This window comes from Mobula birostris, chromosome 27 (genome assembly GCF_030028105.1).
Source record: "Mobula birostris isolate sMobBir1 chromosome 27, sMobBir1.hap1, whole genome shotgun sequence".
Taxonomy (NCBI): Eukaryota; Metazoa; Chordata; class Chondrichthyes; order Myliobatiformes; family Myliobatidae; genus Mobula; species Mobula birostris.
The window spans coordinates 26,656,781-26,682,280 of record NC_092396.1 but is presented as its reverse complement, the minus strand read 5'-3'; the positions used below and the strand labels follow the sequence as shown (position 1 = coordinate 26,682,280).

At 43.7% G+C, this 25,500-nt stretch overlaps 1 protein-coding gene across 4 annotated transcripts in view; it reads left to right on the top strand.

Annotated features, from left to right (window-relative positions):
* Positions 1-1,809: 1,809 nt before the first annotated feature.
* The window catches only part of LOC140188740 (kazrin-like), a 709,679-nt gene continuing 685,988 nt past the window's right edge, over positions 1,810-25,500 (top strand). For 2 of the 4 annotated variants that reach the window (XM_072245330.1, XM_072245331.1), the window contains exon 1: positions 1,815-2,657. In XM_072245330.1, coding sequence (XP_072101431.1) covers positions 2,540-2,657 — 118 coding nt within the window. In that variant the 5' untranslated portion in view covers positions 1,815-2,539. Of the gene's footprint in view, positions 2,658-25,500 lie in introns of all 4 variants that reach the window. The other 2 variants (XM_072245329.1, XM_072245328.1) reach the window with 2 other exon arrangements.

The window sequence follows — 25,500 nt, the reverse complement described above, 5'->3', positions numbered from 1 at the left end:
AGATTAGGACGTCAGTCCTTGGAACGTAGAAGATTGACAGAAGATTTGATCGAGGTTTACAAAATTATGAGGGGTATCGATAGGGTAAATGCAAGCAGGCTTCTTCCACTGAGCTTGGGTGGGACTACAAGTAGAGGTCATGGGTTAAGGATGAAGGGTGAAAAGTTTAAGGGGATCATGAGGGGAAACTTCTTCACTTAGATGGTTGAAAGAGTGTGGAATGAGCATGCAAGCTTAGGTTCAACGTTTATAAGAAGCTTGATATAGGTTCAACGTTTATGAGAAGTTTGATCAGTATGTGGATGGTCGGGGTATGGACTGCCAAATGGTCCCAGTGTATGTCGATGGGAGTAGGCAGTTTAAATAATTCAGTATGGATGAGATGGGCTGAAGGGCCTGTTTCTGTGCTGTACTTTTCTTTGACTCAATAACTCTAAATGTACTCAATGACATGGATCCTCACAACCATCAATGGCAATGAATCCCACAAATTCACCACCCTCTGGCCAAGGAAATATGTCCTGGTATGGGAACACCAATGCCTTTGAGCGGAAAATCCTACAAAAGCTGGTGGATTCAGCCCAGCAAATCACTGGTAAAACCCTCCCAACCATTAAGCACATCTACATGAAACTTTGCCGTAGGAAAGCAGCATCCATCAGAACCTCACCACCCAGGGCATGCTCTTTTCTTGCTGCTGCCATCAGGTAGAAGGTTCAAGAGCCTCAGGACTCACACCACCAGGTTCAAGAACGGCTACTACCCCTCAACCATTAGGCTCTTGAACAAAAGGGGTTAACTACACTCATTTAAGGACTTGTTATTTCATGCTCGTTATTTATTTCTATTTATTTATATCTACATTTGCTCAGTTTATTGTCCGTTGACTCTGTTTACAGTTACTGTTCTATAGATTTGCTAAGAATATCCGCAGAAAAACGGTCAGAGGGTTGTATGTGGTGACATGTATTTACTCTGAGAATAAATTTTACTTTGCACTTTGAACTGCCCAGGCGTTTCAATATTCACAGTTTACAATAAGATTTCCCCACCCCCCAATCTTCTAAACTTCAGCGAGTACAAGCCCAGAGCCGTCAAATGTCCCTCGTGCATTAACCTTATCATTCCCGGGACCATTCCCGCAGTACTAATCCTTACACATCCTGGTTGACGTTTGCAACACACACACACACACACACACACACACACACACACTGCTGGAGGAACTCGGCATTTGTGGAAAAGAGTCAACAGTTTCGGGCCGAGACCCTTCATCAGGATTGGAAAAGACGGGAGAAGGAGTCAGATTAAGATGGGGGTGGGGAGAGGGGAGGAAGCAGTGTATTTTGGATTTCCAGCATCTGTAGATTTTCTCGTGTTGGTGATACTTGTTAACATCTGACCTTGTCAACACCCGAGCCAAGAACGCTGCCTTTGATGATATGACCAATGCATTCAGCATCTGGGGACGTGCACGTCTAGTGAAGGCAAGATTTCTGGACCACGTATAATTACCCCCTTTCAAAAGCTGTTACACCAGCGACATATCACTAATCGCGAGAAAATGTGTTTGGCCTTTCACATTCACAAGTCGATGTAGGATTGTGTGGACAAACTGAACAGCCGTTGTACAGAGCGAGACCCCATAAATAAGTAACCAGCTAATGTACTTGGGAGGTTATAATTGCTCTCCTGGGCCACTAAGTGAGAACAAAGATAGTCACGCATACACTTGTGACTTGAATGAGTGCGGAATACGTATCTGAAATGCCGCAGCCGGCTTTAGCAAGCAGCGTGTGAGGGAGCTCCGAGCTTTAACCATAATATTTTCCAACAATATAACATTTGGGTGGGCGGGAAATACACAGTTGGCGCAAGCATCGATTCCAAAGGCTGCAAATTAAATTGCTAATTATCATTAAGGATCAATTTGTGTGAAAAGATTTCAAAGCAGCAGGCCAAGGAAGGGTTAAGTTGGATTTCTAGCTGTCATAAATGTAGTAGTGAAATATTAAGGGAGAAATTGCACTCGGGGGTTTGAGCGCCAGTTCAGCAAAGCTCCTCATTACTGGTTAATGACTGATTTGTCAAATCCAGGGACAGTGGTGCGGAGCGGGGCTGTTGCGGAGGTCGGACTCGGAGCTCTGGGAAGCGGGGTCTGATGCTCGGCTGGAAATCGCTAGCCTGCTGCCTCTGCCCGCCGTAGGAGCGAGTCGGAGCTCGGTGCGTAGCCAGCCCGCCACTGGATTCCATCCCACTGACCGCTGACCGGCGAGGCGGAGTTGCCAGACGCCAGTGAACTGCGAATAAAAGACTCGCCGGACTACTGCTGAAGCCTGCGAGGGCGATTAATCCGCGACTGTCAATTTGCTGTCGGGGGGCAAGAGAGTGAGTCGCATTGTAGAACAGTCTGCGTAACTCTGGGAGATCCCTGACTGGGCACATTGGCGCGTGGCTTGGTGCCTGTGAGGCCAAAGACTATCATCCTGCCCTGGGCTGTGAGGAAACTTTTGGGAGTCCCTGCCTTGAGTGACCAGACATGAGCCAGTGTAGGAGAGAACAAGAGACCGTGGACATACCTGCGACCGTGAGCACAGGGCAGAGCCCCACCACCTTCACAAGGGTCTTTGGACACCAGTGTGAGATCATGCAGGCAGGTCAGTAAGTGCTTTTTAGTTTAACTGAGTGGTGGAGCTGGTGCTGTGTGCATGAGAGAGGGACTGGGGTGATGCTCTGTGATACAACAGGGAAAGTATGATGGTGGTGACAAACCATCCACTCACCCCTTTCCCCTTCTCTTGGTGTCTGAGGGATCTTCCCTTCATTCTCGAAGGTCAATGTTCTTAACCAACAGAATCATAGCAAACTCACAGTGCTGAGAAGAGCAACTTTATCATGTTCGTCAATCTAACCATATCCTCCAGCACCAGACTGTTAACTGTGCCTGTCACAACTCCAGTAAACCCAAGTGGTGGTTGCCATGGTGAGAGTCTATGCTCCTCAGGGGTACTGAGTTCCCAATCCTCAGGATGAAACTAATCCCCAATTCTGCATAGTTTTGGTCATCCTAACATAGGAAAGATGTTATTAAACTAGAAAGAGGGCAGATAGAATTTAGCAAAATCCTGCTTGGACTTGGAGGGGCCTGAGTTACAAGGAGAGGTTACATCGACTAGGACTTTATTCTCTGGGATGTAGGAGACTGTGAGGTGACCGGATAGAGAGAAACAAGATCATAAGGGGCATGGACAGGGTGAAAGCATGTGACATGGACTATCATGGTCTATCCTTGACTATGATTGTTCTTGGCCAATTCTTCTACAAAAGTGGTTTGCCATTGCCTTCTTCTGGGCAATGTCTTTACAAGATGCTCTCCAGAGGTTGCCTGCCTGGTGTCAGTGGTTGCATAACCAGGACTTGTGATGTGCACCGGCTGCTCGTATGACCATCCACCACCTGCTTCTGTGGCTTCCTGTGACGCCGATCAGGGGACTAAGCAGGTGTTACACCTTGCCCGAGGGTGATCTGCAGGATAGCTGAGGCAAGGAGTGCCCTGCGCCTCCTTCGGTAGAGACGTATCTCCAGCCTGCCACCAAGAAAGCACATAACCTTTCCACATGAAAGGGAAAGCACGTGGCCTTTTCAATAAGAAGGGGGTGCTAAAAAACCAAGAGGGTTTAAGATCAGAAGTGAGAGAGTTTAAGAACATATAACTGTAGCACTCAAACAGGCCCTTCGGCCCACAATGTTGTGCTAATGTTTAAAAAGGACATCCGGGGCAGCTTCTTCACATAGAGGCTGGTGCGTATTTAGAACGAGCTGCCAGAAGTAGTGGTTGGGCTGTGCACATTAGCAATATTTTTAAGTCATCTAGAAATGTGCATAGATGGAAGATGTATCGGGGCTATGGGGCAAACGTGGGCAGTTGGGACTAGCTCGTTGGGCAACATGGTGAGTTGGGCCAAACAGCCCTTTCCCATGCTGCAAGACTCTAATTCTGGCCCTGATGAAATGCACATCTACTGGTTTCTTTCTCCTGTGATGATGGAGATGTTTCTTTGTTATTTAGACTGCAATGTGCCTCACGTCAGCCTGAGACAGCTCCCACCTGGGAATTAGGGAAAGGACAGTTATCTTGTTGTTCAAGTATTTGGCCCTTGTTGCCTCATTGCTCAGAGGATGAAGTCTCCATGTTTATCTTGCCTGGTGAGAGGTGTGAGACCTTAACAAAGCATGGCTAGGCTCTGGTACAGCTTCTATTAACTCCTTTTGTAATGTATAGGAGTCCTCAATAAGCTTCCTCTTCTCAGAGAGATTATTTGATCTTGTCCATTCTGATTTGGATGTGAATCTCGAGCTTAGACACTATCTTATACCAAACTAGATTACTGCAATGCACTTCTTACTGGTCTTCCAAAGCAATCAATCGGAAAACTTCAGAATGCTGCTGCTAGACGTTTAGCTAAAACCAGGATGAGGGAACATATCACTCCCATCTTAACTACTCTGAATTGGCTTCCTGAACCTTTAGAATTGATTTTGAAGTTCTCTAACTTGTTTTTAAAGCTCTTAATAGTCTGGACCAGAGTACATCACGCTGCTCCAGCTCTCGGGTCTTCTGCCAGTCTCCTAAATTTAAATAATCTCTCTCAAAAGAGAATTAGCGGGTCAACTTTTTTGAACTACACTCCTGAACTGTGGGATTCAAGATGTAAAATTATCAGGGTTGCAGACTCAGTTGACACTAGTAAATGCAAGTTCAAAACCTATTAAACCCTGCATTAAACTAACATCTTTTTGTGTTTTATGTTTATTCAAAAAAATTATTTTATGTTTATGTTTGCACTTTATCCCATTGTAAAGCATTTTTGAACTACGTTGCCTGTATGAAAAGTGCTTTAGAGATAAAGTTATTATTATTTCTGTTTCTCAGTTGGTACTCAGAGAGAGAGATTGGAGTAGGGGGAACAAGTGCAGAATTGATGATCAACAGGATGCTCTCCCCAATTTGTTGCATTTCTGCCAAAGTAGGAGGCCTCGCTATCCTGCCTTCTATGAGTGTAAACCCTCAATGATTCAAAACATAACCTTGGTTTGGACTTCATCTTAATCATGTTCCATTGTGGTAATGGACCTGAGGATATGCTCGTCACACCAACACTAACCTTTAAGAATCACATCTCTGCCAAAGAAGATAAGCCAGCTAAATATTGTAAACATGGAAACTCCATGTACTGTCTGGTGAATGAAAATTAAAAGAATAACTGCAGAAGGGATAAACAGATTAAAAAAAAATAACTCAACCTGAGGCAGGTGCAGCATTTATAAGTACAACCATGCAAACTCACTTGCGCTGTCTGGGTCTACCTCAATGTTTGATTACAACACTGTCAGTTACCATCTCAAGGGAATTTCTCTATAAATGTACATATTATATTTAAGCGGATACTCATAAATGTACAAATTGCAGAATATTTGGTGGCATGTCCATTTGTACCAGGTAAGAGATGACTAAACTCCCCATTCCCCCACTTCTCCTACAAACAGATGGGCAGTTAGTTACCGCTCATGAAACAACCAGCTGTACCTTGCAACAAACCCGCCCTATTTGGTGATTTCACACGATGCTTCCTTCTGTCTCTTAATAATCCTTCTTTTGCATCCAAATGTGAGCAGTTTTTGATGCGGCAAGTATTCCCTGACCAGTTCCTGCAATCTGTTCTACAGATTACATTGCCTTCCTGGGCTGTTCTTGGGGTCAATAAAGTGAAAATCCCAGAGCTGTTCTTGGAATGTTACAGATTGGTGTCCTGTACATTGGAAACGTGGTCTTGGAGTTTCATCTTCAACTTTTAAGGGAGTTCTATCCTTAAATGCATTTGATAGCTCAGGGCCTGTATTCACTGGAGATTAGAAAAAACAGAGGGGGATCTCATAGAACATAGAACATAGAATAGTACAGCACAGTACAGGCCCTTCGGCCCACATTGTTGTGCTGACCCTCAAACCCTGCCTCCCATATAACCCCCCACCTTAAATTCCTCCGTATACCTGTCTAATAGTTTCTTAAATCTCATTGAAACCTACAGAATATTGGAAGGCCCAAACAGAGTGGATGTGGGAGTCTAGGACTACAGGGCACAGCCTCGGAATACAAAGATGTTCCTTTTGAACAGAGATAAGCAGGGATTTCTTCAGCCAGAGAGTAGTGAATCTGTGGAATTCATTGCCACAGATGGCTCCAGAAGCCAAGACAGTGGGTATATTTAAAGCAGAGGTTGATAGGTTCTTGATTAGTAAGGGTGTCAAAGGTTATGGGGAAAGGCAGTAGGATGGATAACAAATCAACTGGGATGGACTAGCAGAGCAGATGCAATGGGCTGATTGGCCTCATTCTGCTCCTATGTCTTATGATCTTACAGGAGGAGACCCTGTAGCAGGGTAGAATCAACCCAGTGTGAATGCAGCCCAAGAAGAAAATGGCAGTGCAGATGAAGATGTTAGAGTATATGGATCGGAGTTCTGTGCAGGATCTGAAGGAGGAGCACTGGCATAGCCCAGGAACCCCTTTCCAGTTTTGTTTATCAAGTGGGCAGAAAAGAAATTGGCAATACTGGATGTTAATTGTTTACAGTTAGTTTTAAAAAGAACATGAAAATGCCTTGTGAATTCTTTGTGGGCTCCATTTTGCACCCAACCCCGCACCACACCAGTCATAGTGGGTGGGCACTTCGGACAAGTTGAGTTTGCAGCCAGTGTGAGATGCACTGTCCTGTGGACTTCATATAAAGGTTTAATAAAATCGTGCTTGGAAGAACATAGAGCAGCAGAAAACAGGAAGGGCTCTAATGTCTGTCCTGACAATGATGCAACTTAAACAGCTCGCCCTCCTGCTTGTTGTCTATACTGTATCTCTCAATTCCCTGCCTGTTCATGTCTCTGTTTACATGTTTCGTAATGAGGATTGACGTTTTACCCAGAGCATTAAATACACCATTGCGAACTGTTTGTTGTTTCACTTTGAACAATATCTGTGATTCTGTAGAGAATATTTAATTGACCTTTCCCCAAACTTTCCCTTCCAAACACTGGTGTTTACCTACTATCAATAAAGAACTAGCTGCCAAAGTGTACAAGAACATGGTTTAATTAGTAACCACATTCTGCCTCTACCTGCCAATTCTCCCTCATTGTCAAGATGGACTTTTGTTTTAAGAACATAAGAAATAGGAGCCGGAGTCGGCCATCTGGCCCGTCGAGCCTGCCCTGCCATTCAATAAGATCATGGGTGATACAGCTATGGACTCATCTTCACCTACCTGCCTTTTCCCCATAACCCTTAATTCCCCAACTATGCAAAAATCCATCCAACCTTGCCTTAAATATATTTACCGAGGTAGCCTCCACTGCTTTATTGGGCAGAGAATTCCGCAGGTTCACCACTCTCTGGAAAAAGCAGTTCTTCCTCATCTCCATCCTAAATCTACTCTCCCGAATTTTGAGGCTATGTCCCCTTAGTTCTAGTCTCGCCTACCAGTGGAAACAACTTTCCTTCCTCAATCTTGTCTATCCCTTTTATAATTTTATATGTTTCTATAACACCTTCTCTCATTCTTCTGAATTTCAGCAAGTACTGTCGCAGGCAACTCAATCGTTCCTCATAATTTAACCCCCTCATCTCTGGAATCAACATGGTGAGCCTCCTCTGCACCGCCTCCAAAGCCAGTACATCCTTATTCAAGTATGGAGACCAGAACTGCGTGCAGTACTCCAGGTGCGGCCTCACCAGTACCCTGTACAGTTGCAGCATAACTTCCCTGCTCTTAAATTCAATCCTTCTAGCAAAGAAGGCCAAAATTCCATTTGCCTTCTTGATAGTCTGCTGTACCTGCAAACTTTTGTGATTCATGCGCAAGCACTCCCAAGTCCCTCTGCACAGCAGCGTGCTGCACTTTTATTCTACCGTTTAAATAATCATTTGCTCTTTCATTATTCCTTCCAAAGTGGATGATCTCAATATTACCAACATTGCACTTCATCTGCCAGACCCTTGCCCACTCACTTAACCTATCTATATCTCTCTGCAGGCTCTCTGTATCTTCTGCACAATTTGCTTTTCCACTCAGTTTAGTGTCATCAGCAAACTTAGATACACTACACTCTGTCCCCTCTTCCAAATCATTAATGTATATCGTGAACATTTGCAGGCCCAGCACCGACCCCTGCAGCAAATCACTCAGCACTAATTGCCTACCAGAGTAACACGCATGTATCCCAACTCTCTGCTTTCTGTTAGTTAACCAATCTCCTCTCCATGCTAATACATCACCCCCAACCCTATGCATTCTTATCTTATGGATAAATCTTATATGCGGCACCTTCTGGAAATCCAAGTAAGTAACATCCATCTGTTCCTCCCTATCCACTGCGCTTGTTATATCCTCAAAGAGCTCCAGCAAGTTTGTCAAACAGGACCTGCCTTTACTGAATCCTTGCTGCGTCTGTCTGATGGATCCATTTCTTTCCAGATGCCTCACTATTTCTTCTGTAATAATTGCTTCAAGCATTTTCCCAACGACAAATGTTAAACTAACTGGCCTATAGTTACCTGCCTTTTGCCTACATCCTTTTTTGAACAATAGCGTGACACTCGCCATCTTCCAATCCACTGGGACCTGTCCAGAGTCCGGAGAATTTTGGTAAATTATCACCAAAGCCTCTACTATAACTTCTGCCATTTCCTTCAGTACCCTGGGATACATTCCATCAGGACCAGGGGACTTATCTATCTTCAGGCCCACAGGTTTGCTCAGCACCACCTTTTTAGTGATAGCTATGTATCGAGGAACTCACCTCCCATCTCATCCATAACATCTCTCTTTGGCATGTTAGATGCATCCTTCACCGTGAAGACCGACACAAAATAGTCAACAAAGCCTTGGCCATTTCCTCATTTTCCAATATCAATTCCCCCTTCTCGTACTCCAAGGAACCTACATTCACTTTAGTCACTCTTTTCTGCTTCGTATAATTATACAAACTTTACTTTCCGTTTTTATATTTTGTGCTCGTTTATTTTCATAATCTAGCTTCCCTTTCTTTATTGCTCACTTAGTGTTACTTTGTTGCTTTTTAAATTTATGGTGATGATTATGAAGACACGCAGTCCTCTTTTATTGTCATTTAGTAATGCATGAATTAAGAAATGATACATTATTTCCTCCGGTGTGATATCACAAAACACTGGACAGACCAAGACTGAAAAAACTAACAAAACCACATAATTATAACATATAGTTACAAACAGTGTAACAATACCATAACTTGATGAAGAAGTCCGTAAGGACAGTAAAGTTCAAGGTTTCTCAAATGTCCCACATCTCACACAGACAGGAGAAGGAAGAAAAACTCTCCCTGCCATGCCAACCACAATCCGACCCTGAGTCATCCGAAAACTTCGAGCTCTGATCAGCTCTCCAACACCGAGTACTGAGCGCCATCTCTGTCCAAACGATTCGACCTCCTTCTCAGTTGGCAAAAGCAGGCAAGGCCGGGGATTTTGAGGCCTACCCTCCGAAAGATTCCCGACCACACAGTAATGACAGCGGCAAACGGGCGTTTCAGAAATTTCTCCAGATGTTCCTGTGTGCTTTCACGTCCATTTTCCATCAAATCAGAATTGTCCATGACCCCTGTTTAACAGATACAATATTCTTTTTTCACCGGAGGGCTGCGCACACACCCTCCGGTGAATTTTTCCCAATCTTCCAGTTTCCCACTACTCATGGCAACTTTGTATGCACCAGCTTTTAGTTTGATGCCTTCTTTTATTTCCTTAGTTATCCAAGGCTGGCTCTCCCCACCCTTACTGTCCTTAGTTTTAACTGGAATATACTTTTGCTCAGCACCGTGAAAAATCTCTTTGGAAGTCTTCCACTGTTCCTCAACCATCCCACCATATCAATTGTGTTCCCAGTCTACACTAGCCAAATACTCCCTCATCCCATTGTAATCTCCATTGTTTAGGCATAATACACTGGTTGTAGATTGAACTATTGCACCCTTCATTTGAAATTCAAACAGACTGTGATCACTCTTTCCAAGAGGTTCCCTAACTACAAGATGGCTGGCTGGTGGCGCAGTGGCATCAGCGCCTGACTTCGGAGCGAAGGCTCCCGGGTTTGAATCCAAGTCGGGCCACCGCCTGAGCACGCTTTCCATCCGTGCCGGGTTGAGCGTCGAGCTAGCCACTCGGCCTTGTAAAAAACAAGGGTCGAGTCAGGGACGTTCATATCGTGACCTGGTTAATCCGAAAGGAGACCAATCCTGACACCACGCACCAGACAAGAATAGCTGACAGTCTGGTGCGACACGCTAGGAAGGAACTACAAGATCACTAATCTTACCTGTCTCATTGCACAGGACCAGAGCTAAGATGGCACGTTCCCTTGTAGGTTCGGTAACATGCTGTTCAAGAAAGCAATCATGGATGCATTCTATGAAGTCCTCCTCAAGACTGCCTCGACCAACTTGATTCACCCAATCTATGTGCAAGTTAAGGTTCCCCATGATAACTGCTGTTCCATTCTTACATGCTTCAGATATTTCTCTGTTTATTGCATGTGCCACTGTAATGTTATTGTTCGGTGGCCCATAGACAACTCCCACCAGTGATGTTTTTTCCCGTTACTATTCCTAATCTCTACCCAGATGGATTCAACATTTTGCTTCTTAGATCTTATATCATCTCTCGCTATTGCCCTGATCTCATCTTTAATTAAGAGTGCTACCCAACTCCCTTACCTTCCTGCTTATCCTTCTGTATTACCTGATATCCTTGGATATTTAATTCCCAATCCTCTCCACCCTGCAACCACGTCTCTGTAATGGCCACTAAATCATACCTCTTTGTACTGATTTGAGCCACAAGTTCACTGACCTTGTTTCAAATACTATGTGCGTTCAAATAAAGTGCCCTTACACACATTGTGCTTTTAAAACCTTGAAATCTATTACTCTTTTCCACTTGATTTTTCTTCATTCCACTCTTACTTTTCTCTTTCTTTCTCTTTTGTTTTCCTTCATCTTTATCCACACTTTTCTTTTTTACTTTATCCATACTTCTCCAATCTGTTAAACCCACCCCCCTACTACTTAGTTTAAAGTCCTGTCCACAGCCCTAATTATATGATTCGCTGGGATCCAGGTCCCATCACGGTTCAGGTGGAGCCCGTCCCATTGGTACAGCTCCCTTCTTTCCCAATACTGGTGCCAATTATGTTCCAATTATGTTCTTTCTTGTAGAATTCAGAATCAGGTTTAATACCACCAGCATATGTTGTGAAATTTGCTGTTTTTACAGCTGCAGTACCATGAAATGCATAATAAGAAAGGAAATTATATTAAGTATACATTAAATTAACTAAGTAGTGTGAAACGAAGTAGAAATAAATAAGTAGTGAGGTAGTATTCATGGGTTCCATGTCCATTTCGGAATTGGTTGGCAGAGGGCAAGGAGCTGTTCCTGAATCGCTGAGTGTGTGCCTTCAGGCTTCTGTACCTCCTACCTGATGGTAACAGTGAGAAGAGGGTGATGGGGTCCTTAATGATGGACGCTGCCTTTTTGTGAGTTTCTTTGGTAACATATCGAATCTTCCCAAAAAATGAAATATAGCCACTGTTATGCATTCTTTGCAGCTGCATTGATATGTAGGGACCGATCCTCAGAGATCTGGAGCTTTTCGATCAGAGCTGTAGGAATGATTGTGGTCAGTGCTGAGTTGTAGTCAATAAACAGCATCCTGACATAGGTATTTGTATTGTCCAGGTGGTCCAGGCCACATGAAGAGCCAATGAGATCGCACCTGCTGTAGACCTATTGTGGCAATAGGCAAATTGTAGTGGATCCAGGTCCCAGCTAAGTCAGGAGTTGATTCTAGTCATAACCAACCTCTCAAAGCACTTCATCGTGTGAGTGCTACTGGATGATAGTCATTAAGGCAGCTCATCTTGCTCTTCTTGGGCACTGATATGCCTGTTGCCCCTTCGAAGCAGATGGGAACTTTCAACTGTGGCAATGAGAGATTGGAAATGTCTTCGAATGCCCCTGCCAGTTGGTTGGCACAGGTTTTCAGAGCCCTGCCAGGTACACCATTTGGAGCCTGTTGCCTTGTGAGGATTCGCCCTCTTGAAAGACTGTCTGATGTCAGCCTCCAAGACGGAGATCGTACAGTCACCAGGTGTTGCAGGGATCCACATAGCTGGAGTTTTATTCTCCTTTTCAAAGCAAGCATAAAAAGACATTGAGCTCACCTGGTAGTGAAGAACCTCTGCTATTTATGATGTTATGTTTCGCTTAGTAGGAAGTAATGGCCTGTAAACCCTGCTGGAGTTGATGTGCATCCGATTCCACCTCCAACCTCATTCAGAATTGTTCCCATTTATTCCCCTCCGTAGATGCTGCCTGACCTGCTGAGTTCGTCCAACTTTTTGTCTGGATTTTTAGCATCTGCAGAATCTCTTGTGTTTATGGCGTTAGAGTCGGGAGTGGCATCTTTCAGGTGCAGCATTAAGGCAAGTTGCCATTTCAGATGCTGGGGGGTTTTCTTTAGTGACCACCTGCCCCAATCAACATTGCAGGAACAAGCATCAATTTGCTTCTCCCATTGTTGTGATGCTGGTTGAGGGAACTTGCTGTGGGCACATTAAATGCGTGTTTCCGTAATAGTGACTACATTTTAAATTTTTAACATTTTAAAATGTTAAAAATTAAAAAATACATCAATTCTAAACATTTTGTGGCTTGAGGAGCTTTTTTGAGATCTCTGAAAAGTAACTTAAGAATATGCAGTCCGCATGATTCTTGTTTAATTGCGCGTAACTCTTCCACTTGTCATCCACCAGTCCTTGAGCTATTTCTCATCAGGGGATCAGAAGTGGTGAGGGTCAGTAACTTTAAACTCCTTGGTGTTATCATTTCAGAGGATCTGTCCTGGGACCAGCACGTACGTGCCATTACAAAGAAGGCAAGCACACCTTTATTTTCTTACAAGTTTATACAGATTTGGCATGTCATCCATAATTTTGACAAACTTCTATTGACGCACAGTGGAGAGTATCCTGACTGGTTGCAGCATGGGCTGGTGTGGAAACTCAAATGCCAATGAACAGAAAAGCATACAGAAAGTAGTGGATGTAGCTGAGTTCATCACAGGAAAAACCTTCCTCACCATTGACCACATTTACAAGGAGCGTTGCCACAGGAACGCAGCAAACATTATCGTGCTGCCTTACCATCCAGACCATACTCTCTTCTTGCTGTTGCCTTTGGGAATGAGGTGGGGGAGCTCTAGATCCCACACCACTAGGTTCAGGATTTACTACCCTTCAACTATCAGGGTCCTGAACCAGTGTGGATAACTTCACTCATCTTAATACTGAACTGATTCCATAACCTATGGCTCACTTTCAAGGACTCTGCAGCTCATATTCTCAATGTTATTTATTACTTAGATATACAATTATTATTATTATTATTATTATCATCATCATCAGGTTTTCTTTGTATTTGCACATTGGTTGTTTGTCCATCTTTGTGTGTAGTTTTTCACTGGTTCTATTCTTTGTACCTACTGTGAAGGCCCACAAGAAAATGAATCTCAGAGTAGCAACGCACAACAAAATGCTGGAGGAACTCAGCAGGTCATGCAACACCTATGGAAATGAATAAACAGTCAACATTTTGAGGCAAGCCCTTTCACTAGGGCTGGAAAGAAAGGGGGAAGAGCCAGAATAAAACGGTGGTGGATGGAGAAGGAGGACAAGGTAGAAGGTGATAGGAGGGAAGGGTAAAGATGTGGAAAAGAAAGAACCTAATAGGAGAGGAGAGTGAACCATGGGAGAAAGGGAAGAAATAGCAGAGGAAAAGAGGTGAGAGGCCAGAGTGGGGAATAAAAGAAGAGGGAAGGAGAAGGGGAATAAATGATCCCCACAGATTTGCAGGTGAAGTGTTGCCTCATCTAGAAGGACAATTTGGGGCCCTGAATGGAAGTGGGGGAGCAGGTCAATGGACTAGTGTAGCTTTCCTTTTGCTTGTAGGGATATGTGCTTGGAAGGAGATTAGTGGGGAGCGACGAATGGATAAGGGAATCGTGGAGGGAGTGATCCCTGAGGAGTATGGGAGAAGGGAAATGTGCATTTGGAAGTAGGATCCCATTGAAGATGACAGAAGGATCCCTTAGAAGATGGAATGATATGTTGGATGTGGAGACTCATGGGGTGATAGGTGAGGACAAGAGGAACTCTAACCCTGTTAAGGCGGCGAGAAGATGGGATGAGCACAGAGTGGCATATGTGTACGTTCATAATTTACTTTGAACTCTGAATATTTAGTAAGTTCCAGCTCCTGGGGTCCTCGTGTTTTTCATTGGTTTGCATTCCTTAGTGCTTTATTTATTAGCTATTTATTGCATTCAATTTAGACTGATATTTCAAGTAACCCACACTCTCTTTTCTAATGTGTAGGCTTAAACAGAGAGTGGTGGCAGATTTGGGGGTGTTGGAGTTGGGGGAAGTGTCAGAAGGCTTTTCACCTCCCTCGTTCACCAGTGGTTGGCATAGCAGAAGATGGTCCAAGGCATTCGTGTGCACAATGCGTTCAGAGCCAACTTCACCATAGCAATGCATGTCAAGGATAACAGATCGTGATGGTCAATGCTAATTAATCCTATTTATCTACCACTAACTAATCTGATAGAATTGCTTGTTTAGGATGGTGCTGAATAATGGTAGCTCGGATTGAGGTGCTTTATGCTGCGATTGAGCTTGGCAACTGGCTTGCAGACGTTGAGATGACATTCTTAGTCTGCAGTTGCTTCTCTCTGGGAGTGCTTGCATTTGTATAGGCCCCTGTTCACTTGCCTCGGTCCTGATTGGCTACCCCTTCAGTTGACCTTGAGAGCCCTAAGAGCCAAAGAAATACAAGTCAATAGAATTCAAAGGTCAACTGAAGGGGTAGCCAATCAGGACTGAGGCAAGCAAACAGGGGTGCAGAGAGACATACCAACAACTACGCACAGAGCATGTCACCTTGACTGGTGATGAAGCGTCGCAAGCTTCACTAATTGCCAAGCTTGGCGAACACCACAACATCAGAATTGTTTGTCTTGCTGAGGGGTGAGATTGAATCTGTGTACTTTCATTGTTACGCTCTTTGCACTTGATATAGTTTATTAATTAGGTTTTGCTACTAAGCTAGGATGGACAGGGCTGGTAACTAGGAACATCAAAATGGTGGCCTTCAAATTACAACATACAAATGCGTCAAGATTCTGTAACTATTGCCAACACATCTGCCTTCCACTCTAAGACACCTTTGCTTTACTGCCACTGGGCCTATCTCTCTATGTATTTATTACCACAAGGACAGAATGTTTAATCTCTTCTCTTTGCTTACATTGCTTAATCTCTTTATTTGCTTACGTGTTGACGTGTGGCCAAGTGGTTAAGGCGTTCGTCTAGCGGTCTGAAGGTCGCTAGTTCGAGCCTTGGCTGAAACAGCGCGTGTGTCCTTGAGCAAGGCACTTAACCACACACTCTCTGCGACGGCACCAGTGCCAAGCTGTATAGGTCCTAATGACCTTCCCTTGGACAACATCAGTGGCATGGAGAGGGGAGACTTGTGGCATGGGCACCTTCCAAGGCGCAAATCCATGGTCTCATGAGACTAACAGATGCCTATATTGGCTTACCCACTTCATAAGTGGCTCATCATCCTGAGCTCCTGGATCCTGTTGTCGATCTTCCCTTGATTCTGAGCCACCTGGACTATTGGCCAGCTGACATGCACCAAACGTCAAGCCATGTTGGGCTTCTTCTAGACGGAGTTAAGAAGCAGACTAATGTCTACCCAGGAGGATACGTAACTCTGCTGGGAAACTTCCATGGAAGTGTGATCATGTGATTTTCAATCCCAGAAGGTTACCCCTGGTGTTTGGTCAGATGCCATTTCTGTACTGAACTTTATCTCCTATCCCAAGCAACAAATATCAGCTTTATACTTTCTAATGAGATGAATGTACAAATCAATGAAAGACCATATCAGAATAAAAAGATTTGGAAAAGTAAGGTTTAAACAACAAAAAAACTGAAAATTCTGCTTTAATGGCAAATCTCTAAGTAAATTTATTGTGCAATGTCATTATCTTTCACAATCCACACTAGCTTTAGTGAAGTGAAGAAAAAAAAGTCACATTGTTGGAACAGTAAGTACAACCAAAATAAAGCAATTCATTATCTTGAATGCCGCAACCCACAATTGAGTCATAGCTTTAGAAGAATGAGGCTCCATTCTCAGTACTTTATTTATCTTGCTCATTGTGGAATGGTGTCCAAGATAAACCAGACTAAAAGGAAGAAATTGGTGTAGAACTTTTGGGGAGGGTTTACACCAAGCTGGGAGGGTTGGGAACTGGAGTAATAGGGCTGAGTATGGGGGCAGATGGTATACAAGGCAGTGTAGTACTTAGTGAGAATTTGAGCAAGGACAAGCAGATAACAGGGCAAAATTACAGTCAATGGGATGAGTTGATGTGTAACATGGTGGTACAATTGGAAAGGGTGATGAATACAGAAATGAAGGTATTATATTTGAATGCCCACTGAATATAGAATAAGATAGAGGATCTTGTAGTGCAGTTTGAGATTGGCAGGTATGATGTTGTGGTCATCACTGAATTGAGACAGAAAGATGATCATAGCTGGGAGCTACATCCTTTATTGAAAGAACAATCTGGTAAGCAGAGGGGGTGGGTAGCTCTGGTGGTTAAAAAAATATGAAATCAAATCCTTAGAAGAAAGTGGCGTGGGATTGGAAGATGTAGAATCTTTGTGGGTAGAGTTAAGAAAATACAAGCGTAAAAAGACCCTGGTGGGAATTATAAACAGGCCCTCAAATGGTAGCCAGGATGTGGAAAATAAAGTTCAAAAAGGCATTTAATAAAGGCAATGTTATGACAGTTATGGTGGATTTCAATATGCAGGTAGATTGGAAAAAGCAAGTTGGTGGTGGATTCCAAGAGAAGGAATTTGTGGAATTCCTATGAGTTGAATTTTCAGAACAGCTTGTGGTTTCCCCATAAGGGAAAGATAATTCTGGACTGGATGTTGTGTAATGCAGCAGATGTGATTAGGGAGTCTAAGGTAAAGGAACGCTATAGGAGACAGTGATCAAAATATGGTAGAATTCACCCAGCACTTTGAGAGGGAGAAGAAAAAGTCAGATGTATCAGTATTGCAGTGAATAAGATGGCACGTTCAAATGCAGAGGCTTCTACAGGGTCAACCAAAGGTGTTATCGTCCTTTTTAAACATACTCTTTAATGGTCGCACACCTTCCTGGACATTAAGAACTTAAAGTACTGCACATCTGACCCATCACTGAGTTGTTTGTTGGTGGTGGAGAAACTGAAAGAGCTGGAACTTGGTGCAGACCCTGCGTCAGAGAGGTGTCGGTAGGTGAAGCAGGCACGTAGTCTAACAGCGATCGACTACCTTCGTCACTTTTCTTGTGATCACGGGAGCCTGTTGGACATTGTTAATATGGAACACTCTAAGTCCGATTCACTGATTTATTGGCGGACGGCAGGGACGGATAGGAGGGTAGCTGCGTGGCCTCATTCGTGGTGAGGACTAGACCCCAACCCACAGTGCCGCTGGTTTTTCAGCTGACCGTGAGAGAGATGTCAGTTGGTGCGCTCCGCCAGAGGCAATTGTGATGCAGCATCCAAGCCGGAGTCAATACTGCCCCCTTGTGTTCAATCGGCAGATTTCTGCAACATTCATGGACTCAGGGTCTTGGACTATATTTTTTGTGTTATTTTATTTTACTGATATTTTATATGTGCTTGCTATCTTGTATGTGCTTCATGCTGTGAGTGTCGGTACTGCGTTTTGCACCTTGACCGCAGAGTAATGTTGTTTCATTTGGCTGTACTCATGGATGTTTATGTGTAGTTGAATGACAATTAAACTTGAACTATCAACTTACAAAGGCATGAGAGAGAAGCTGGCCAACATTGATTAAAAGGAACACGAGCAGGGGTGATGGCAAAACAGCAATGGCTGGAGTTTCTGGAAGCAAATCAGAAGCTGCAGCACAGATACATGACAAAAATGAAGAGTTATTCTAGAGAGAGGATGAGGCAACAGTGGCTGTCAAGGGAAGACAGCATAAAAGCAAAACAAAGGTTGTGTTATTATGTGTGTACATAATAAAGAACTTCAGTTCCCAGGGGGCAATGCGGGGATTCACCCTGGAACTGGAAATGACATGGTGACCTAGTCGCACATGCTCAGTGCTGAACAGTGTTCTGTACATAAAATGTTTTAGCATTAAACCCACGCCAGCTTTGTGTTTATTAAGAATAACATGGCCTCAGAAATCAGTGGGAGGTAAATGAATACCACGAGCGACTGAGAAAGAGACAATAGTTCCAACGATAAAAAAGACAGCCAGTGAGGCAGACATGGTGTCCTGAAATCTGTACAGTTTACTGGAATTGCTTCAAACAGCGTTTCAATATACAGGTTTCCCCCGCCATCCGAATGTAGAGCGTTCCTATGAAACAGTTCGTAAGCTGAAATGTTGTAAAGCGAAGAAGCAATTACCATTTATTTATATGGGAAAATTTTGTGAGCGTTCGCAGACCCAAAAATAACCTACCAAATCATGCCGAGTAGCACATAAAACCTAAAATAACAGTAACATATACTAAAAGCAGGAATGATATGATAAACATCCAGCCTATATACAGTAGAAATACTTTTCCACAATCATTACTGCACTGTTCTCCGTAGCGAAAATCTCACACAAGCGCCATCGGCAGAAAATTTCACGCAAGCGCTGTTGGCAAAAACACAGCGCAAGCGCTCTCCAGTAACCTTTAAGCTATGAAGCTGCCAAATCATACCAAATAACACGTAAAAGTACACAGCCTATATAAAGTAGAAATAATGTACATACAGTGCAGTATCACTTACCGGAATTGGGACAACGCCGAGCACACTGATGGTAGTGTTTTAGACTGAGCCGTCGCAGGTTGGGATGGTGCAATGGCCCCCACGCTCCAGGCTGCCGACCGATATATAGCCGCAAAGCATGCAGGGGTGCAGCGGTAACCGGGAGGCACACAGCACATCTTTAAGAAAAAAGCCGAAATAAACATGCTAATTAATTAGGTGTCGCCCGACACGTAATTGTCGGCCCAGATCAGAGGTGATGCAATTGGCACTGATCTGGGCGGCACCTAATTAATTAGCATGCTTATTTCGGCTTTTTTCTTAAAGATGTTCTGTATGTCTCCCGGCTACCGCTGCATTCTCCACGAATTGGTATCTGTCCGCGGCCTGGGTGCTGGGGTGGTGGGACACTGAGGTGTCATCTCATCATCTGTTTCCATTAGAGCAGGCAGCTCATCTTCTCCTATGACTGCCCACCTCGATGTCGAAGGTTGAGGTTCATCATCTGCTATGGCTGATGTGGAAGGCTTGCTTGATTGCTGAGCCTCGCGCATTTTTCTATCATACAGTTCTTCGTAAGGACTCAAACCATCTTGCAAATATCCCCTAAACCAATGTACCCTTTCAAAATTAAAGTCGTACTTTATCATTGCAGTGAAAATCTCACACAGTTGCTTCACGTTCAGTTCGCTACTGCATTCGGTTTCGATTGTTATCCCTTCTTCTTCCAATTGCATCAGCTCTTCATCTATCAGTTCTTGGTCATGGGATGCCAAAACCTCTTCAACATGATTTTTTCGCGCGCTGCTTATTTTTCGTAACAGTGAAAACACCTTCTGAAAGCGAAAACAGGGAACTAATGTAGGTCTTTCGTAACAGTGAGGTTTCGTAAAGCGAACGTTCGAAAAGCGGGGACACCTGTATGTCTAACGGCTAACAGAGCAGGAAGGGCTGCTGAACAGTTGAAAGCTTCTATTTTTCTGCACGTAATTGGTGAAGATGCTTTGAACATCTATAATAGCTTACAAATTGATGAGACAGACTTACATTGGACACTCTGATGACAAAATTTGAGGAGCATTTTGTCCCAAGTAAAAAATCACCTTTGAGAGATACGTTCTTTTCCTGTGAAGAGAAACAAGGGTTAGCTTTGACCAATGCTTAACTGAGCTTTACATACTGAGTAAGTCCTGTGAGTTTGGAGATTTGAGAAACCCGCTAAATAAAGACAGAATAGTTTGCGGAATCCCAGATAATGGGCTCAAAGAAAGATTGTGCTGTGAAAAATACTTGGTGCTAGAAAAGGCTGTGGTTATGTGTAGGGTAGTAGAGACCACACAAGCACAAGCTAAGGAGCTGCACAGGGCAGACACAATGGTGCACGCTGTGAAAGCAGAGGAGCAGCGCACAAGACATTTACCAAAGCAATGGCACAGGAAAGACGCAGGCTCAAGCAGCAAATATGGAAGCAGGCACATTCCAAAGATGTGTCCTGCTTACAGAGAGTCCTGCAATAATTATGGGAAAAGGAATCATTTCGCAAAGTGCTGCCAGGAGAAAGGTGCACACCATTGCTGAGGAAATGAAGGAAGTCTGTGTAGATTCTCTACACTCTGCTGGTGCTGGTAAGACTAAATGAATTGTTCTAGTGGCTGTGAATGGGACAGTAATTGCATTCAAGCTTGACACTGGAGCTCAAGAAAATCTGTTATCCATGGATGATTAAGATACTCTCAAAATAAAGAGCAAAATTTACCCAGTGAAGTTAAAAGTGAGAAGCTATACTGGAGAGAACATTCCAGTAAAACAGGCTTGCATAGTGACCTTCAAGCACAAGGGGCAGCAGATGTAGAGACTTTCTCAGAAAGACTTTAATATTAATGGGACAAATGAAAGCAATACATCTGTGGAAACAAATAGCAGACCAAAAAGGATCATCAAACCACTCAGAGACTGATTGAAAGCTGTTGAGTGAATAAGGGACTGTACCTGCTCATTACAATTGAAGTTAATATAGATATTATTGTTGGAAAGGATTATTGTTGCTTGCAGTTTTGAGGACATAGTATTATGCTTGTTTTTCTTTGAAAAGGGAAGATGTGTTATTATGTGTGTACATAATAAAGGACTTAAATTCCCAGTGGACAAAGCGGAGGGTTCACCCTGGAACCAGAAATGATGTTGGTGAGCTGGTCACACGTGCTCAGTGTTGAATAGCATTCTGTATAAAAAATGCTTTAGCATTAAACCCGTGCCAGGTTCGTCTTTATTAAGAATAAACATAACTAAGGGCACATAATATAGCAAAAATTAGTGGGAGGTTATAGGATTAGAAAGCTTTTAAAAACCAACAGAAGGCAAATTTTAAAAATATCTGCTCCACTGTCTTATAGTCTTATGATCTTATTTAGAGCACAATCTGTAAGTTTGCCGTTGATGCTAAGGTTGGCCTGTGTTTGAATCGTAAACAAATGCTGGAATGCATCAACTGGAGCTCAATGCATCAGAGGACTAGTCGTTGCATTAAACACATGGAAAAATTGAATTCTTAACATATCTCACAGAAAAGCGTAGAGTGATCTAGGTGCTTTGGTGCTCAAGGTTCATGATCAGTTTCTTGAGGCCTTAGAACAGTCAGAGTGTTAGGGTGCATTCCGAAGATGAGCTACAGTTTTGCCCTTGTTGTGGTATTGGGTTCCCTGTGTTTTTTCGTTTATGTTCAATTATATTAAGAATTTGGAAGAATCACAGAGAAGAGACTAGCTTAATTCCCAGACTGAGGTAGGCTGAGGGGGTTGCGTTTGGAATTGCCATTGGATAGAGGTACAGAATATTGACTGGAACTAATTGTGTTCAGGCTAACAGTTCGCTGTATCACAGTGAGGGAGTGCCAGAGCTAACAAAGAAAAGCAGTTGCTGGAAATACTCGACAGGTTGGACAGCATGTGTGGAGAGAAAGACATAATTATTGTTTTTCTACCTGAAGTGTTAGCAGTATTTCTCCCTCCATAGATGCTGCCCAGCCAGCCGAGCATTTTCAGCATTTTTCCTATTGCATTATGCCAGTTCAGGTGTCAGGAAGTGGTTCTTTTCCAAGGGAATAGTTGATCGTTACATTGTTATATAATGGATGTCTATTTGCTGAATTCCTAACATCAGCCCTGATTGTATTGGTTAACTTTGTGCTATTTAGCCAAAAGGTTCAGAGTTCATTCTGCTTGTGCAAAGGAGAGGTTTCAGGGCTTCGATGTTTCTGTCATTCATTCTATGGGTCGTCTTGTTTCATGGATGTCTGTGAAGAGTACGAATTTCAGGTTCTATAATGTATACATTCTCTGATATTAAATGAATGTTTGAACCCCTCCATCAAAACTCAGGCTGCCTTGTCAGAACAATCCTGAGGAACTTCTGAACCTACTGGGTCACTTTCAGCATAGATGTTAAATCTAGCCTCTGCCCAGTCTGTAAGGTGGATGCATAAGATTTAAGATGCTGTTGCAATGAAGAGGAAGGTCATCACCCCCTCATTTCCCTGGGTAATATTGACACCTTGCTAACTGTCTGGAAATTCAATACATGATGCTGCTTCTTTGGAAGAGTTATTTGCTGACACATTTATGTTGTGACCGTGGTCTCAGGCCTCAGTCTCAGTCAGATGTAGTGCAAGACCCTGAGGGTGAGTCAGAGAAATTCCAGATGAACATATGCTAAAACAATTTTATCCAAACATCTCTGAGTCAATAATGTCCAAATGCACTATATAAACATACTAAACACCCTAATGTCATGAATTGGTGCTACTGACTGTGGCTGGTGTTCCAGTCAAGAATCTGATTACAGTCATGTTGCTGGTCATGGGGGCAAGCTGAGTACTCATGGCACTTCGAAGACCTCTCATTGGCTTTAAAGACCTTTGGGACATTCTGAAACACATATGACAGCACCCATCATCAAAGCTCTCCACCATTTGGACTTCACCATCTTCTTGCATATACAAACCATCATGCAAGAGGTACAAAAATCTGAAGCTCCACACCTCCAGGTTCAAGAACAGCTACTTCCCTTCAACCTTGAACCAAATGGCACAACCCCAGTCACTACAGGTTAATAACATTATGTCCACTTTGATCACTTTGCATTAAATTGGACTTTGTTTCTTTTTGTTCAAATGGTGTTCTTTCTTGTAATATTATAATTTATGTTTAAGTTATGTTTTTCTATAAATGCTGTTCATATGATGCTTTGTGACGGGTGCTACTGCATAGAAGTTTTCCATTGCGCCAGTGCATTCATTTACTTAACAACAAACTTGACTTTGACTTTGTAAATGCTGTTCAGTCATTGCTTTCAAGCATGTGGTGAACCTGCTTCCTTTGGATCAGGTATTACTAACCATCAAAAGACGACACCTCAAAAAGGGAGCTTGCACCATTAAGGATCCTCGCTACGCAGGACATGCCCTCTTCTTGTTACTACTATCAGAGGGGAGGTACAGGAGTCTAAAGACACACACTCAACGTTTTAGGAATAGCTTCACCCCTCCCCACCAACAGATTTCGAAAATGGACGATAAACCCATGAACTATTTAGCTCTTTTTTTTTTGCACTACTTGCCTTTCGTGATGAGGGTGTCTCCAAATTCACGGATGGGGTCACGAGCTTCATCCGGAAGTGCATTGAGGATGTTGTCCTCCAAAAATCGGTCAGAGTCTATTCAAACCAGAAATCCTGGACCAACAGTTCCGTGCATGCTGTGCTTGCTGCACGAGACAGCGCTTTTGCTGCCGGTAACCAACAGGAACTCAAAAAATGCAGCTACAATCAACGCAGTCATCAAGGCAGTGAAATGACAATACAGGGACAAGATCCAGACACAACTCTCTGCCAACAACACACACAGCTCATGGCAAAGTCCGCACACCATCGTAGACTTCAAAGCTAAGCACAGTGGTGCTGCAAACATCGCTGTGTCTCTCTCAGATGAGCTATATCTTTCTTATGCTGAGCCCCAGAGGAGAGCCATCGAAGTGACCTGTACCTTGGTCAACTCTGAGGCCGAAGTACACAGGTGTTTCCAATGAGTGGACAGTCGCAAGGCTGCGGGACCGGACAGCATCCCAGGGCGAGTACTCAGGATGTGTGTGACACAACTGGCAGGTGTGTTTACAGACATTTTTAATCTCACCCTCTCCCAGTGTAGCATGCCCTCCTGCTTCAAAACAGCCACCATTGTCCCTGTACCTAAAAAGACCAAGGTAACATGTCTGAACAACTGGCGTCCTGTTGCACTCACCTCAATAATAAGCAAATACTTTGAGAGGCTGGTCAAGAACTATATCTGCAGTATGCTACCTCTCACACTGCACCCCCTACAATTCACTACCAACACAACAAATAGATAGATGATGCAATAGCCACAGCTCTACACATCGTCCTTACACATCTGGAGAAGAGGGATGCTTATGTGAGAATGCTGTTCTTGGACTACAGTTCAGCATTCAACACCATAATTTCCTCCAGTCTTGACAAGAAGCTCAGAGACCTTAGCCTTCACCCTGCCTTGTGCAGCTGGATCCAGGACTTCCTGTCAGATCACCAGCAGGTGGTAAGAGTGGGCTCCCTCACCTCTGCCCCTCTGACCCTCAACACAGGAGCCCCTCAGGGCTGTGTCTTAAGCCCCATCTTTAATCTCTGTATACCCATGACTGTGTCGCCACCCACAGCTCCAATCTACTAATTATATTTGCTGACCATACTACACTGATTGGCCTTATCTCAAATAATAATGAAGCAGCCTACAGAAAAGAAGTCATCACCCTGACACAGTGGTTACAAGAAAACAACCTCTCCCTCAATATCGCAAAACCAAAGGAGCTGGTTGTGGACTACAGGAGGAATGAAGACAGGCTAACCCCTGTAGACATCAATGGTCTGGAGCTGAGAGGCTGAACAGCTTTAAGTTCCTCGGCATACACATCACTGAGGATCTCACGTGGTCTGTACACACCAGCTGTGTGGTGAAAAAGCACAACAGCACCTCTTTCACCTCAGACAGTTGAAGACGTTTGGCATGAGTCTCCAAATCCTAAGGACTTTCTACAGGAGCACAATTGAGAGCATCCTGACTGGCTGTATCACTGCCTGGTATGGAAACTGTACTTCGCTCAATCGCAGGACTCTGCAGAGAGTGGTGCAGACAGCCCAGCGCATCTGTAGATGTCAACTTCCCACTGTTCAGGGGACAGGTACGTAAAAAGGGCCCGAAGGATCATTGGAGAACTGAGTCACCCCCGACCATAAACTGTTCCAGCTGCTACCATCCGGGAAACAGTACCGCAGCATTAACATCAGGACCAACAGTCTCTGGGACAGCTTCTACCACCAGGCCATCAGACTGATTAACTCATGCTGATACAATTGTATTTCCATGTTACATTGACTGTCCTGTTGTACAAACTATTCATTACAAATTACTTTAAATTG